At 40.2% G+C, this 15,547-nt stretch overlaps 1 protein-coding gene across 8 annotated transcripts in view; it reads left to right on the forward strand.

Moving 5' to 3' along the window:
- LOC126763750 (band 7 protein AGAP004871) overlaps positions 1 to 15,547 on the forward strand; it is a 122,168-nt gene that overhangs the window by 2,509 nt on the left and 104,112 nt on the right. For 3 of the 8 annotated variants that reach the window (XM_050481515.1, XM_050481512.1, XM_050481516.1), the window contains exon 1: positions 2,337 to 3,284. The exons of 1 other annotated variant lie outside the window; for it this stretch is intronic. In XM_050481515.1, the coding sequence (XP_050337472.1) occupies positions 3,234 to 3,284 (51 nt within the window). In that variant the 5' untranslated portion in view covers positions 2,337 to 3,233. Of the gene's footprint in view, positions 1 to 2,336; positions 3,285 to 13,525; positions 13,629 to 15,547 lie in introns of those variants that run through there. 4 more of the 8 variants (XM_050481511.1, XM_050481513.1, XM_050481514.1 and 1 more) reach the window with 2 other exon arrangements.

The following is a 15,547-nucleotide window of genomic DNA, read 5'->3' on the forward strand; positions in this document are numbered from 1 at the left end:
CCTCATCATGTTGATGTATGTACCTGCATGTAGGTTATGTTTGACAGAGTATATCCGCCAGAGTGATGCGCAGCGCTTCATTGTGCGAGGCACTCGTGCTTTTTGGTGCAAGGATATGCGATGCTTTCATGCAAACTGTGTGTGTTTGTTAACTGTAAAGGCATGCGCTGTTTGTATGTATATCGCACCTATTCATAATCGCATCAACGCCAAATACATATATGCGTGTGTGTGTGTGTGCGGCAAGCACGAGCACATGACGTAGCAGCAGCAGCAGCACGAAAATGGCGAACGTCAGCAGTAACAGCAACAGCAGCAGTAACGGCATCATCATCCACGATTGCGTTGGCAACGCTGAGTATGCACTCATTGACTGACAATCAACTTAACGTTATTAAACAGTTACTGTCGCTGAGTGCTGCGGGTTTGCTGTTGTTGTCGATGTTGCAGTTGCGGAGCATCAGAAAAGTGAAAAGCAAAACACGCTCTTGCGCTATCTGCTAAATGTTCCACATACGCAGTGGAGTACACACAATGAAATTCGTTCTGCTCGTACGCTATGCGCTGTTGCCATTGGTTACCACAAGCGGAGTGTTAAAGTAGTTGTTGCGATGCTGTTAGAGAGCCTCTGAGAGTTGAAGAGCGAGTTGTGTTTTTTCGTTTGTTAAATTTTGCTATTTTTAAAGTTGCCTGCTGGAGTACCGTTCACCGGACTTTGTCGCTGATTGCCAACGATGTGAGTAAGTGGTCAGTTTACCACTTTGCAGTTAACTTTTAGTAACATCTAATGCTTAAGAGTAAAAATGCTGTTAATGTCACTTATGTTATCGCAAAAGCGAAATTATGCTGTTGAATTCAACAGTGTGTCTAAGTAGGTGAAGTAAACATGATGTTAGTGTTTGTTTCAAAGGCTGTATTTGGTTTATAAACATGCACAACTTTATGCTGACTTTAGGGAGAGTATTTGACGACCATAATCGAGTTTATAGGGTGAGATTTTTTGCATAAAATACCAAACTTTAGAATAATTTATAGCTCTTTGAGCTGTGTTTGTTTTAGAAGACCGAAAAAAGCGAATTTTCCAGAACTTTTTCTGAGAAAAATTTTAAATTTATTGACCCAAGAATTTATATAGATATTATATTCTTTTGACTGTATTTTAATACTTATTATTAGCAAAAATATTTGTTTCGAAAGGAACTACAGCTTATCTAAGAGAGCTCCTCTCAAAAAAGACGTCTTGTGGTGATTACTCTGCAATTAAAAAACCAACCAGATTTTGTTAAAAAATATACTAGAATCTAGTAATTAATCGAATTTATAAGCAAAATAAAATTTTTGGACGAAATGGCGGTTTCTCAAAAAAAATCGATTTCTGACCAGAATTTCTGTAATATCTCATTTAGAACCCGCCATAAGTATCGACAAAGTCGAATAAGTCTCGGACTGAAGTTTTTTATATTTAAGTGGCGTTCGTTTTCGCCGTAATTCTTTTTTTTTTTTGAAATAGAGCATTACAAGATGGAACAACATTTCTTAACAGTTCGAAAATACAAAATATGGTCGCAACATTGTTTCAACTCTGTCAACTGTGAAGATCTTGTCTTAATTTTGGTACCCTGTACTAACTACGAGGCCTGAAAGCCTGTCATGAGGTCTACAAAACGGACTTATGAAGAGTATTGATATTATTCATACTTGCATTACACTGTTTTTTAAACGTCTTCCATAATTTCTCCTTAAAGAAAAAGCACGACTCATAAATCAGCACAGGGTGACTCCATAGGGTTTGCTCGAAAAGTTTCCCGAATCGCAGTCAACTCTTTGCTTGTCTCCCCTTTCTTCCAGTGATTTGTTTGATTTTTATTGCGGCCATTGACTCGCCACTCTCACTAGTTATGCGCTCATTATGCGCGCCTCGGCGCTCCAGCTGCTCGCCCGACGCTCGTTTACTCGTTACTTCTGCTCCAACATCCACTCGTGCACATCAGCAGCCAGCAAGCCATAATCAACAGCTACCATCGATGCGACAATCTCTGACTTCACGACTCTCGACTCGACGACTCAAACAACTCGAGTGCTTTGGCGCTTCGGCACCTCAGCGCCACAGCAACTCGGCTGTAGGGTCGGTAGGCGGTTTGATGCCAACAACCATAATATACTCACACACACACACACACATACACGCATATATACTCGCTTACACACGAACACATATACGATAATGCTCAACGGTAGCATTTGCAACTTTCGCACGCCACAAGCTGTGCGAGTGTCCTTTCGATTTTATCATATAGACAAGCTGGCTCCTTGTCGAATGCTCAGTTCGACTTGTGCACTGACAGAGGTCGCTTTCAGTGACACCACAGTTTCAGTTCAGTTCAGTTTTCGGCTGATGTGTTGTGTTCTGTCTATTCTGTGTTCTTCTCAACCAAGTGATTTGCTATCTGGCGTGTTGCGCACACACACACTCACACAATTACAGTCACTAGTGCATTAATAACTGTTTCAGCTCGGTTTGATTTAGCTGCTGGCTGGTCCATAGTTTGGCGAGACGTATGTGCCTTTGAGTAGAGGGGACTCTGATTTTTGGCGGCGATTCCGGGAGTCCACGGCACATGGCAGCGAAGCAACGCACGCCACACAGCAGTAGCCAGCGTTTCGTCTAAATAATTCCGCTTGTAAGATTAAGTCGTTCCGTGCAGTTGGCTGGTGACCGCATGGTGAGACGCGGTGCGCTGTGTGCGTGTGGTGGTGGCTAGTGTGCTGGTGAGCTGGTTAGTTGGCGTGGTCGAGTTCATCGCACGTCGGTGTGCGTGTGCAGCAGCGGTGGATGCAGCCAGAGCTTCGTTCCAGAAGGCGAATTGCACGAATTGCGCAGTGCGTGGCGAGCAGGCAGCGAGCGAGGCGGGGCGTTTGTGGCAAGCAAATAAGTATTGCAAACATTGTAATCACTTTTAATCCGTTCATCAACTTCAACAAGTGTTAAAGTGTGCAAGATTAGGGATACTCAATTACAGTTACAACAGCGAACATTTTGAATATGTGTATATGAGTGGACCTCAGTGACTGCAGAAAAGTGATAACTGTGTATGTCGCCAAGCGTGCGGAGACAATAATAATTTCACAAACCAAAGTGTCAACCAAAATCTCAAGCAAACAGAAAGCAGAAAAAGCGTGTGGGCATTTCTCGGAAGGGGCAGCTGGAATTTCTCTGGACGTCTTAATGAAACATGGTCGAAGAGTTTCTGGAGAAATTGCCTGAAATCGACACACGTTACGAGGTGAGTGCCACACACACGCATACACAACTACACACACAAATAAAAACAGTATTTTTCGTGTTGAGTCCAGGCTGCGGCGCGTGACTTTTAGTTGTCAGCAAATCGCTGCTTTGCACACATACACACTTCATAAATTTATTTATAATATTTATTTACTTTTCTATGACTGGCTTATCCCTTTTATATTGCATTGTTCAAATCCTCCAGCGCTCGAGTACTCAGCAACTTTTGAGTTTTGCTCGACGCATTTATTGTGCCAGCAGCTGTTGTGCTTATTTGCTCAGCGTAACGTGTTGCCCTACATAGGCGCAGACCCCTACAACCCATGCTAAACTAGCAAGAGCCTCTGGTTTCCGCTCAGCTCCGCCGAGCCATGACTCCGTGCATTCCCTGCACATGCATAAATATTATGACCTCACGGCCCCCTCACACAGGCACTTGCATCCCGTTTCAGCCAGTCGTCATCTTATCAACCTGCAGCCTCAATATGCTTGTTGTCATTTATTTATGTTTTTCTACTTCCTTTGTGTCCGTCGTCCCTTTCACAAGTGCTGGTTGTTATGTATGTCACTGCTGTCTCCGTTTGGTTGCGTTGCGCTTGGCTTTGGTCGTGTCCTGTCAAGTGCAGCTTGCAGGCAGTAAATTCACATTTATGCAAATGTAAGGATTTCATTGTTTGTTTCCCACTTTAATTGAGTTCCAGTTGTTTTTGGCCAATTCCTAACAGGAATAGCCGCATGTTCAGTTCACTTTCGGGATCACTGGAAGTTATCCGTTGGGAACTTTATTTCGATTTTTTCTCTTCTAAATTCAACTTTTTTTCTAATCAAGCTTTTTTATATTTATAATGAACTTTAATGAACCAAATATGCACCATTTTGGTCGACTACTTTTTGCCATTTTTCCGCTAGAGACATTATTCCATCAGTGTAAAACTTTTCTGGTTTCTCGGCGAAAAACTGCGACAAGTATTTTCACAGGCTTCTCTTGAAACCAACTTTACTCCATTAAAGGAGTTCTGCATCGGAGATCGGAACAAATCAAAGTCCGATGATGCAAGGTCAGGGCTATGTGGTGGATGCATTAAAACTCCCAGCCAAGTTTTCCCAGTTTTTGCCGAGACATCAAAGATGTGTGTGGGCTAGCATTGTCCTGATGGAAGATGAAGCCCTTTCTGTTGAACCGTTCTGGCAGTTTTTTCGATTCTTTCATCAATCTCATCAGTAATTGTCAGTAAAATGTATAATCAATCGATCGAACAGGTTGAAGCAGCTCATAGTTGATGATTCCTTTCCAATCCTACCAAACACTCAGCATAACCTTTCGAGGCGTCAATCCCGGCTTTGCATCCATTTGTTGAGCTTCATCACTCTTGGACCATGATCTTTTCTCACATTATTGTCGTATTTATCCACTTTTCGTCTCCTGTTACCAGTCGCTTCAGAAATGGTTCGATTTCATTTCATTTCAACAAAGAATATCAGATGTTAATTTGGTCCATTAAATTTTTCACAGACAATTCATGTTGTACCCAAACATCGAGCTTCTTCTTGTAGCCGGCCTTTTTTAAATGGTTCAAAACCGTTTGATGATGAATGTTAAGTTCCTTAGCGATGTCATGGCTCCTGGTCAATATTTTCCATAATTTCATCGACTTTCTCAAAGATTGATCGAGCAGAGCGAGCTACATCTTTTACATCGAAGTTTCCAGAACGGAAGCCAGCGAATCATTGTTGTGCTACACGAACTGACACAGCATCGTCTCCGTAAACTTCACTAATTTCATTGGCGGCTTGCGTGACATTCTTCGCTTTTTATATAAAAATTTCAAAATATAGCGAATTTCTTCATTATTTTCACTTATTTTTGAACAGCTGTAACTTTTTTTCAAATTAAATTTTTTTTGGCTTTCCAACGCTAATTAAACACAATTTTTTGGATCTAAATGAAAAAGACTTTTTCGACTAAATATAATTGAAATTCACCTTTCCTGATTGCAGTATGTCTGTATATCAAAAATGGGTTAAGTCGAGTAAATATTTTTGTTAGCCCTCATATACTTAATAGAAAGGTTCTAGCACTGTGCGATTTATCTTATTTAAATTGAGTGCGCCTGTTTTTCATTCACAATTTCGTCGAATTATGAATGTTGAATTTTTTCACAACGCTTCTTAATATGAAGTTGTGCCCACCCCTGTAGCTATATCCCCGACTGTGACCTTTGCAAATTGGAAGAGTATGAAATGTTTGGTCACACTCGAACTTCGCCCTTTCTTACTTGTTTTATTTTTGTAATGAAACAAATTTTTATAATTAATTTTAATTTAATTAATGAAAAATGCAAATAAATGGCAACACCATTTAACCTGATTTTTATATTGTAGAATATATCCAATAAAACAGCTTCTAAAATTATAAAAAATATGGCAACGTATCTGCCATTGTTACCAAAAACCGGAACCAAAGGCAAAGGGATCGCTTAAGTTTTAAAAGGGTTAGTGGCTAAATATTAAATGAGAGCAATTAACTTACTCATCACTTAATTGCGCTCAAGCAGCATGAATAACCTTCGAGTTGCTTTCAATTCCCTGTAGGGTGTTTGTGCATCTTCCGGTTTACCCACACATATTTACATGTTTATAACATATATTTTTGTGTTTGTCTCTAAATCCGCAACCAAATTTTCAGTTTGCATGACAATTAAAATTTCTAGGAACCGAGATGGTGTGTTAGTAGAGATTTGAGTTCATTTCAACTGGGTGACCTCAATGTAACCTACAAAACTCAAATGAAATTGAAATGCAATTGATGGCCGCTCCGCTTCCTACTGACACTGTTGGTTGTTGTCCACGGTGTGCTGGTTTAATGAATCTCAGAGGCATTGGGTAAATTATTGGGCATGGAATTCGAAATATTTCTATTGTTGCTTTGTGAGCACACATATACCTTTACATGTTTGTATTTGTATTTGTATTTGGTGTATCGTGAGCTTCAAAAATGACAAATGTTTTCTGTGTAAATACCAGGATTTGGTAATGAAGAGGCGCGTTGGGCGTTGGTGGTAAGCACTGACACAGCAGATGATTAATTACAACATTAATTGTAGTATTTACCGATTTAGAACTGATTTATAAACAAATACTATGTGCACGCCGAATCCTTCGTTAGTTTAGAGGACATGCTTATATATTGATTGAGTGAGCGGTGGAAATTGAGGTGTTAAGCTATAACGGTCTTTCAGAGTAAAATTCACTCTAGAGAGTATTACCAATTTTAATTTCACAATCCGGATACTATCAAAGCTGTCGAAAGATTCTGGTGAGAGTTGTTAGTGCCTTACCTTATTAGTGTTGATTTCTATGTGTATATATTATGGGATCAGTTAGCATAACCCAGAGGTTCCCAGATGATTATTTCTTGGCTTTGTTTGCTTGGTGTGGGAATATACTCAATATACTCTCCAGCATTAGGGATGAGTCAGCTTTTTAAGTTGCTGGACCCCTGCAGTATATTTCAAGCTGAGGTCTTTGCTATTGCGAAAACAGCGGAACTGTCCTCTAATACACCTACAGGCAATCCAGAGCCAACATCTACGTAGACAGCCAAGCAGCAATCAAGGCAGTAACCTCGTATCACATATCGACCAGAAGTGTCATGTGAAGCAGGGCAGCAGTGGAAAGCATTGTCAGAAGCTAGCAACTTCACTTCTACTGGGTGCCAGGCCACAACGACATCGAGGGCAATGAAATAGCGGACGAGATTACCAAGAATGGTGCACGACTAACACCCGAAAACGTGAACAACATTGGGAAACTCATGCATTGTCTATACGACAATCTCAACAGAAGCATGGTAAGAAAACCAAAACCTGATGGAACGAGCTACCTGGGTGCAAGACCTCTGCAAAAGTCATTTGCAAACCGGTAGATCGGAAGTACAAAAAATTCCGATTGGCACTCGATAGAAGGGACAGTAGAAACATGGTCACTATCTGGTGGCGGCATAAGCCCGCAGAATGGGTCTGACAAATCCAAAAGACTACAGGAAATATCTAGAGCAAGCCATCAGGGAAATATTCGAGCATATCTTGTGCACTTGTCCCGCATTGTCAAGGCTACGCTGTAATTATTGGGGTCTCCACGGTATGATACACTGGATGAAGTATCGATAGTGAGGCCACAGAGTATGTCAAAATTCGCTTCAAGTGCAGGCGTTCTAAAGGATGACTACTCCTCATGAACCTAGCAACTAAACTGCATCTGGTATCGCAAAAGACCTAAACTGGTCTATGCGTGGCTCATTGGCCTACCAGATTAACCTAACCTAACCTACATATTTAGTGCTTGAACCTCATTAGAAATTTAGAATAAGATTTTTTGTTTAATTTATTCCTGAATATTTAGTCCTCAACTATAGTCCTCTTTTATATATTTGCGATGTACAATATAAGGTCAAACGAGTTATGATTGTGCCATAACCCACAATTACCAGAGCTTTCATCAATTCATCAATCTTTCATAACCATTTTGCAAAGCCATTTTGCCAATTAAGGACGAATTTCCAATTTATTTTAAGTACACCGTTATTATCCAGATAATGACTGAGAGTATTGCCAGATGCAATGAAAAGCAAGCTCAAGTGTCCTTAGTTGAACCAAAAACAAAGGAACCCAAATGAAAAGCGGTGAGAAAACCGAAAGCCTGATGCACAAAAGACAAGGTGTTCTTATCCTATTTTTATAAGAACCTTGTGAATTCGAAGGGATTTTGCGGTGTGCGTGGCCCTCACAAACGAGTATATAATAATATAATATTTGTATGTATGCGTGTAAATTGCGGTTAGTATTTGATGATCGATGGAAATGAAAAATTCATATGCAATTTCGTTGCAGGCTTGTTTGCTTCATGATGTGCGAATAAATTTTAAATTTAAATTCGCCTCATATATGTCTATGTGCATGTGTATGCGTGTGTGTCTCATGGGAGTGGCTGCTGGCAGTGTCACCAGTCTTCTGTTGCTTTTCCGTCGCCTAGCTTTGGCTCGCTGTTGTCAGTTGTTTGTGTCCGTCAGTGTGTGCGTCAGTGTGTACGTCAATGGCTGTGGTGTCTGGTCGGTTTTGGCTGCGGTGGTTAAAGTGTAAACTTTCAATTTGTTGAAAAACTTTTACACGCCCATAATGGCGGCGTTTACAAAGGAAAGCGCCGTAAATGTCACTGAATCGATGCGAACTGTCATTGCAACGAAACCGCTGATATTTACTTTGGGCAGCCGAAAACACACGTGGTGGAATAAATAAATATTTAAAGAGCTCGGCTTAAGTTGGCTGAAAGCTGAAAGTGAATAGCTGAGTTATTTTTCTGTTTTCTGGAAATATTATAAAATTCGATTATGTTAAGAAAAATTAATTGGAGAACTGAATTCAAAGTGATCGAATTCAGGTTAGGTTGAAGACAGAAAACCTGCGTTTCATGAAAAAGTGGGGGAATTTGTCGACCGATTTCACATATTTTCGGACTATAATGTAGCCACTAGATGTTGCTTTTGTTTGACATTTTTATCATCACATTAAAAGAACTGACTATTAGATGATATACTTTATGGTATAAAAGCAAACCGAATTTCAAAATTAGATGATGTCATCGTCCATGTCTCCACATCATATAGCAGGACGAGAATGAGAGCGACATATAGAATTTCGACTTTGTTCGTCGAGAGAGGACTTTATTTCTCGATTGCCTACTCAGTAGAAAGTAGAGCTTATTGGCAAGAGTGATTCTGCGTTGGATATCAATGCTGATATTAGCTTTGCGGGGCTACCAAGTTCAGATATAGATATCTCTTTCGTGCTGTCAAAAGCAGCTTTGAAATCGACGAAGAGGTGGTGTGTGTCGATCTTTCTTTCACAGGTCTTTCCCAAGAGTTGGTGCATAGTGATAATCTGGTCGATAGTAAATTTTCCAGGTCTAAAGCCACACTGACAAGGTCCGAACCGTTTGTTGACGGTGGGCTTCAGTCTTTCCGACACTATGTTCGATAAGACCTTATATTCGAAATTAAGATAATTGACAGAGATTTTTGGGTCCTACTTTTTACACTATCATTGCCATTCAGCAGCCTAGAGAAGTGTTCCCTTATTAATTTCAGTAAGATTTGGGCATCGATCACTAGATCGCCTTTGGGGGTTCTCCAAGAGTATGCTCCGGTCTTGAGATCTCCTGTCAGCTGGCGCATCTTTTTGTAGAATTTTCAAGCAATACCCCTGTCAGGAGCTTCTTAAGTTCTTCATATTCACCGCTCTTGTTGTTGTCGATCTTAACATTGCCAGGTAGGCTGTCCGCTTTCCCTCCACTGTGACACGACAGTCCTCATAGTACTATCTGTTCTTTCGACCTTTACGAAAACCAATGGTTTTGCTGCAGCCGTACGTAAACTGAAGCTTCCTCTCTTTTAGCCGTTACCTTAGGCTCCAAATGGGTTGGCTACCGCATCATATGCAAGAGTTACTCACATTTCCAGGGTGCGCGGGTATAGCCCCATGACTGTAACTGCGTACTCAGAAGCATGACTATACCTCATTACACCCCTTGAAAATCGTTACAATAAGTAAATTTATTTTATGGGGGCTAGGTTATAAGGGTTACTTCTCTGATTTATCGCATTTTTCCAACAAGGGCACATTGTTATCAGAAAAAGATTTCCTCGGAATTCCATTGACAAACCTTGAAGTAAAAAGTCAACGATAGGCACTGACTGAAAGATATTCGGATAAAAGTTGTCGAATATGTAGGCCATATTTTATTTACTGTAAAGTTAAAGAATCATGTCGAAAATGTGTGTATACATATGAAGAGTAGGTGCGGTTGTAGTCCGATTTCGATTGCCTTCTTCTGAGTGCCAGTACAGGAGGGCACATCATCATCATCCCGCGCGTGATCCTCGAAGATTGCGAAAGAACGTCCAAAAAGCTGAACTTACGCCTGGCCCCTGATTCGCTCTTACCTGCATTTGGCATGTTGCAGTTAGTTGTTGTTGTTGTATTAGGAATTTGTTTGCTCATCTGGCTTATGGCTAGGTGAGCCTACTGGTCTATTCTTTACGCGGAGAACACAAGAGCTTGCCGCGACAGAGCCCTTGACGCAGTAAGGCCACCGTTACTTTACAAGGCGGCGCGGTGTTGGGAAGGCTGCATTAGAATACTGCCGATTTTACCACCTGGTAATCGCATAACACCCTGACTTAGGAGGTATCAGCTCTTGATTGCCGCACGCATGAGGACCCTGCCAATCTGAATGAGCAGCGCCTTACAGAACTTCTCACACCGGTTGGGTGGAGCCGAGTATGGCGATAAGATGCCTTTCATTCGCAGAGAATATTACTATGGGCGGTGCTTCACAGATAGACGGAAATAATTCTGATCGTTTATATATACGTATACAACTCTCTATATCAATCTCAGTTAGTTTTACAAATAACAGTAAGGTGAACAAATAATACAATGTAACAACATGTTGAGAAAGTATAGTAAAGAAATTTCATACCAAACCCGCTTTTGGAATAACTCACATTATTCAAATGAGAACAGTATATATGAGTTTATAGTTTAGGCCATTACAGACACGTGAGCACTTTATTGAACACCTTGAAGCACTTCAATTCCCAAACTAAGCAAAACATTAATTAACAGTAATTATTTGGTAAGGTCCGAGGCTATTTATACAAACTTTTGATACTATCTCATCTGGTCAAGCATTTGCCATAAATTCTAGCAAATAATTTAGCAAACTCATATTTTTCTCATTCATTTCCCGCACATCTCCCTGAAAACCGAGCTCATATAAAAGCGTTTAAAAATCTATATTTAGTACATATTTAGAATATCTCATTATAGCGGATTTCTATAACAATTAGCTATAGACACAGCCATATACATCGAAATAACGGTTTGTTTACCTATTTGACATATCTTTGGGGGGCATCAAAATTACAATGCATAATCACAATAATTACATATACGACATGCTGGGCACCCTGCCCATGGAGACCTTGAGGCTTAGCAAAACTCTGGCGCACACATGTGCACACAGAGTCCCGTTGAGTGAGTAACATGTCACAGTCGGAGCTAAAATACTAATATTTGTACTTTAGTGTGTGTGTGTGTGTTTAGCAAATATTAAACAATGAAATGGCAAATGTCACAATGACGGACACATATGTATATACATACATGAATGGTTGTGTATGTATGGGCACTTATGCCAAACCGGTTAAACGCCAAAGACAATCGACCACAAAATTGCATGACAATTGCCTACACACAAAAAATATGATGAAAGTGATTTTTGACTTGTTCAGAGACTGGTTTCAAATGGAAGTGAGTTCCAAATCTTTTTTGATTTATAGAACTCGGAACTCTAAGCACGTTTAGTAAGGGAAATTTAAATTATAATAACTTTTTCTAGCAGAAATACTTGTTTTAAGTCTCTGATGTGCAGATTGCAGTGTAGTATCTTCTCAGGTTCGTGCTATTGTGTGAAAGAGCCCAAAGTCAACAAACTGATTGGGCCTTATTGTGTGGCTTTAGGCCCGGAAGATCAACAACTGACCACATATTCACCATGCACTAAATCTTGGAAAAGACCCATGAAAGGAGGATCGACACACACAACCTCTTCGTTTATTTCAAAGCTGTTTTTAACAGCACGAAAAAGAGCTGCCTTTATGCCGCTTTGTCTGAAATTGGTGTTCCCGCAAAACTAATACGGCTGTGTTAGCCAAAAGCAATTACAGTATCGGGAACGACCTCTCCGAGCTGTTCGCTACCAAAAGAGGTTTCATACCAGGCGACTCCCTATGGTGCGACTTCTTCAATCTCCTCGTAGAGAAAATAATTCGAACTGCAGACGAGAATCGAGAAGGCACAATTTTTCTAAGAATGTACAGCTGCTGGCGTACGCCGATGATATTGATATTATTGGCCTACACATCCCCGCTGTTGGTTCTGCTTTTTCCAGACTGGTTATGGAAGCGAAGCGTATGGGTCTAGTTGTGAGCGAGGACAAGACGAAATATCTCCTGTCATTAAACAAACAGTCGCCGCATTTGCGACTAGGCTCCCACGTCACTGTTAACAGGCATAACTTCGAAGTCGTAGATAAGAGTCGTCTCTCTTGGAACCAGCACTAACACCAACAACAACGTCAGCCTATAAATCCAACGCAGAATAACTCTTGCCAACGGGTGCTACTTCGAACTGAGTAGGCAATTGAAAAGTAACGTCCTCTCTCGACGAACAAAGATCAAACCAAACTCTTTAAGCCACTAATTATTCCCGTGCTGCTATATGGTGCAGAGGCATGGACGTTGACAACCACTGATGAATCGACGTTACGAGTTTTCGAGAGAAAGATTCTGCGGAAGATGTGTGGCTCTTTGCGCATTGGCAACGGCGAATAGTGCAGTCGATGGAAGGATGAGCTGTAAGAGGTATACGACGACTTTACATTGATCATGTCTCTTAACAGCAGCTACGCTGACTAGGCCATGTCGTCCGTATGGAAGAAAACACTCCAGTTCTGAAAGTATTGGACACAGTACCTGTCGGAGGAAGCTAAGGAAGAGGAATACCTCCACTCCGTTGGAAAAGACAAGGTCGATAAGGACCTGGCTATACTTGAAATCTGCCATTGGCGTCACACTGCGAAAAGGAAAACTGCTGCGCTGTTGTAAACTCGGTTATAACCGCGTAAGCGGTGTTTACCCCAATAAAGGAGAAGAAGTATGTTTATGAACTACAAGTACGTTTTCATTTCTGTATAGCTTACCAGTTTTCTTAGCCGCCTTTTCATGGGAGAGAATACGTGCACTAGTCTCACCGCCAAAGAGTGATTATCTCTCTCAAATTGTGACAAATAAATTCATGGCTGGGTTAACAAGCTAGTCAATTTTAGTCGCAGAAGGACACAAGCCACTAATATAATCATTGTCTGCGCAGTGAGTGACGGAAATAGGAAATAACAACAACCTCTTCATATTTGTACTCGCCCACCAGACCTTCGACACTCACGAGCTAATAATAATCACTCGGTTTAGTGAAACCCGACCCGTTGGCGTCTTAATGCCGAACAAATTCCATAGAAAATGTGTGCTCGCATGAATGTACAGTTAATTAATTGACACGTTTGATTATTATCAATTTGCAAGATTTTGTGCGCGTGAAAAGCTCCAGTCGGTACGGGAGAGCAGTCGCCTGCCGCTTACACGACGGCACAGTGGAAAATGCCGAAGAGACGCAATGTCTATGTGCTCGAGCTTGAGGAAATGTCAACGATGAGTGTTTATAAGAAAGTGAGTTAGGCATTATTAAATAATTAAAGTACCTTGTGGGTCGCCACGATAAAGGCTTTTCAAGGACAGTTGCTGGCGGTTCGCTTTTGTGGTGTTTGTGTGTAAACAAAACTTGTGTAATTTTGCATATTTTTATAGAAAATGAGGTGGAGACTGCATTTCAAACGCTTTTTATTTTTTTCTTTATTTAACTTTTAATTGTGACCTTGAGCTTGTGGGAAGCAAGGGACCGCAAGCTCACCTAAACACACAAAAAGCAGAAAATATTGACCAGCTGAGTGCGCAAACGAAAAAAATGGCAAAAAGTGTTTTTGTAATTCAAAGCCGCTTGGGAGCTTTTTTAGGCAATCAGTTGAGCTTATCACATCAACGTTTTGCTTGAAGGCACGACACATTTTCCATTTCGAAGCTTTAGCTCTTCTGTGTCTGATAGCATGCTGCGTTTGTGCGATGATTAATGAAACTGTAAGTCTCCGGGGAGAAGTTACTTTTCGGTTAACAGTTCTTTATCGGGAGGCAGCAGGAGGCGACTGGCTGGATGGAAATTATATTGTTTTTTAATGAAAAGCGTGCATGACATTTTTTTAAAGTATATACGGAATAACTTCTTGGATCAAGATTTTTATATGAGAGACAATTTTGTTGGAGGCTTCTTCGTCACTATTAGTTTGTTTGGAAACACATTTATTTGAAGGAAAATGTAAGCCTGTTGCATTCTCCTACAAAACTAGTCTTTCTGTCTATAATGTTAGGTAGTGGAAAAAGTCTTTTCGTATTTTGTCAATCATATTGTATCATACCATATAGTGTACCGAAAAAAAATAAACTCGGGGAAGTTGAAAAAGAGTTACAGCTGTTCAAAAATCAAAATTAAGTGAAAATAATGACCATATAAATAAGTGTTTGGTATTTCTAGCCTTGCCGAACGATTGATTCTACATTTTACTCTCATCAACTGATGAGATTGAAGCAAACAATCGAAAAAAACAGCCAAAACTGATCAATAGAAATGGGCTTCGTCTTCCATCAGTACAATGCTAGACCACAGACATCTTTGATGATTCGTCAAGAATTAGGAGAGCTTGACCTTGCACCATCGGACTTCCATTTGCTTCGATCAATGCAGAACTCCCTTAATGGAGTAAAGTTGGCTTCAAAAGAAGCCTGTGAAAATTACTTGTCGCAGTTTATCGCCGAGAAAACAGAAAAGTTTTACACTGATGGAATAATGTCTCTAACGGAAAATTGACAAAACGTGGTCGACCAAAATGGAACATACTTGGTTCATTAAAATTCATTACATAGGTATAAATACAAAAAAAATGAGTTGAAGTTTGATTAGAAATATGAAAAGACTTTTTGACTACCCAATAAGTTGAAGAACTGTTCCTTAAAAAAAGCTTTGATTTGAGTAAGAACTCGGAGTTCAAATTCCGACCAGTACACAAAATGAAATTATAAAGAAAGTTTTTCATTAGTTTTCATTAGATTGGTGGCCATTGCTAACCTTGTAAGTTGATAGTGTTAATAGCCAATTTTTCAAACGGATTTCCCATTCAACCAACTAATTATAATATGATGGAATATTTAGCTTTCGCTCGATTGTAAAATTATCTACTGAGTACTCTCCAACCATTACTTATAGTCTAAAGGAGCGCAAGAGTTCAGTCACCTTCGGCTCATCTAAATGCTTACGGTGGCAGAAAGTCCAACAAACTGCTTTTAATTAAAAAATCCTCAACTTGTGGCACAAGACTACTTTATAACAGCTGTAAAAAATCACCTAAAACGGTTTACATATGTGTGTATATGTACTTAAGAAACCGAGTCGTTGAAGTCAAATTGATTTCCAATCAATTAAAATACCATGATAACCGACTTGTTATCGAAAATTCTGTTGATTAATGTGCTGCCATGGC

Source organism: Bactrocera neohumeralis, chromosome 6, assembly GCF_024586455.1.
Source record: "Bactrocera neohumeralis isolate Rockhampton chromosome 6, APGP_CSIRO_Bneo_wtdbg2-racon-allhic-juicebox.fasta_v2, whole genome shotgun sequence".
Classification (NCBI taxonomy): Eukaryota; Metazoa; Arthropoda; class Insecta; order Diptera; family Tephritidae; genus Bactrocera; species Bactrocera neohumeralis.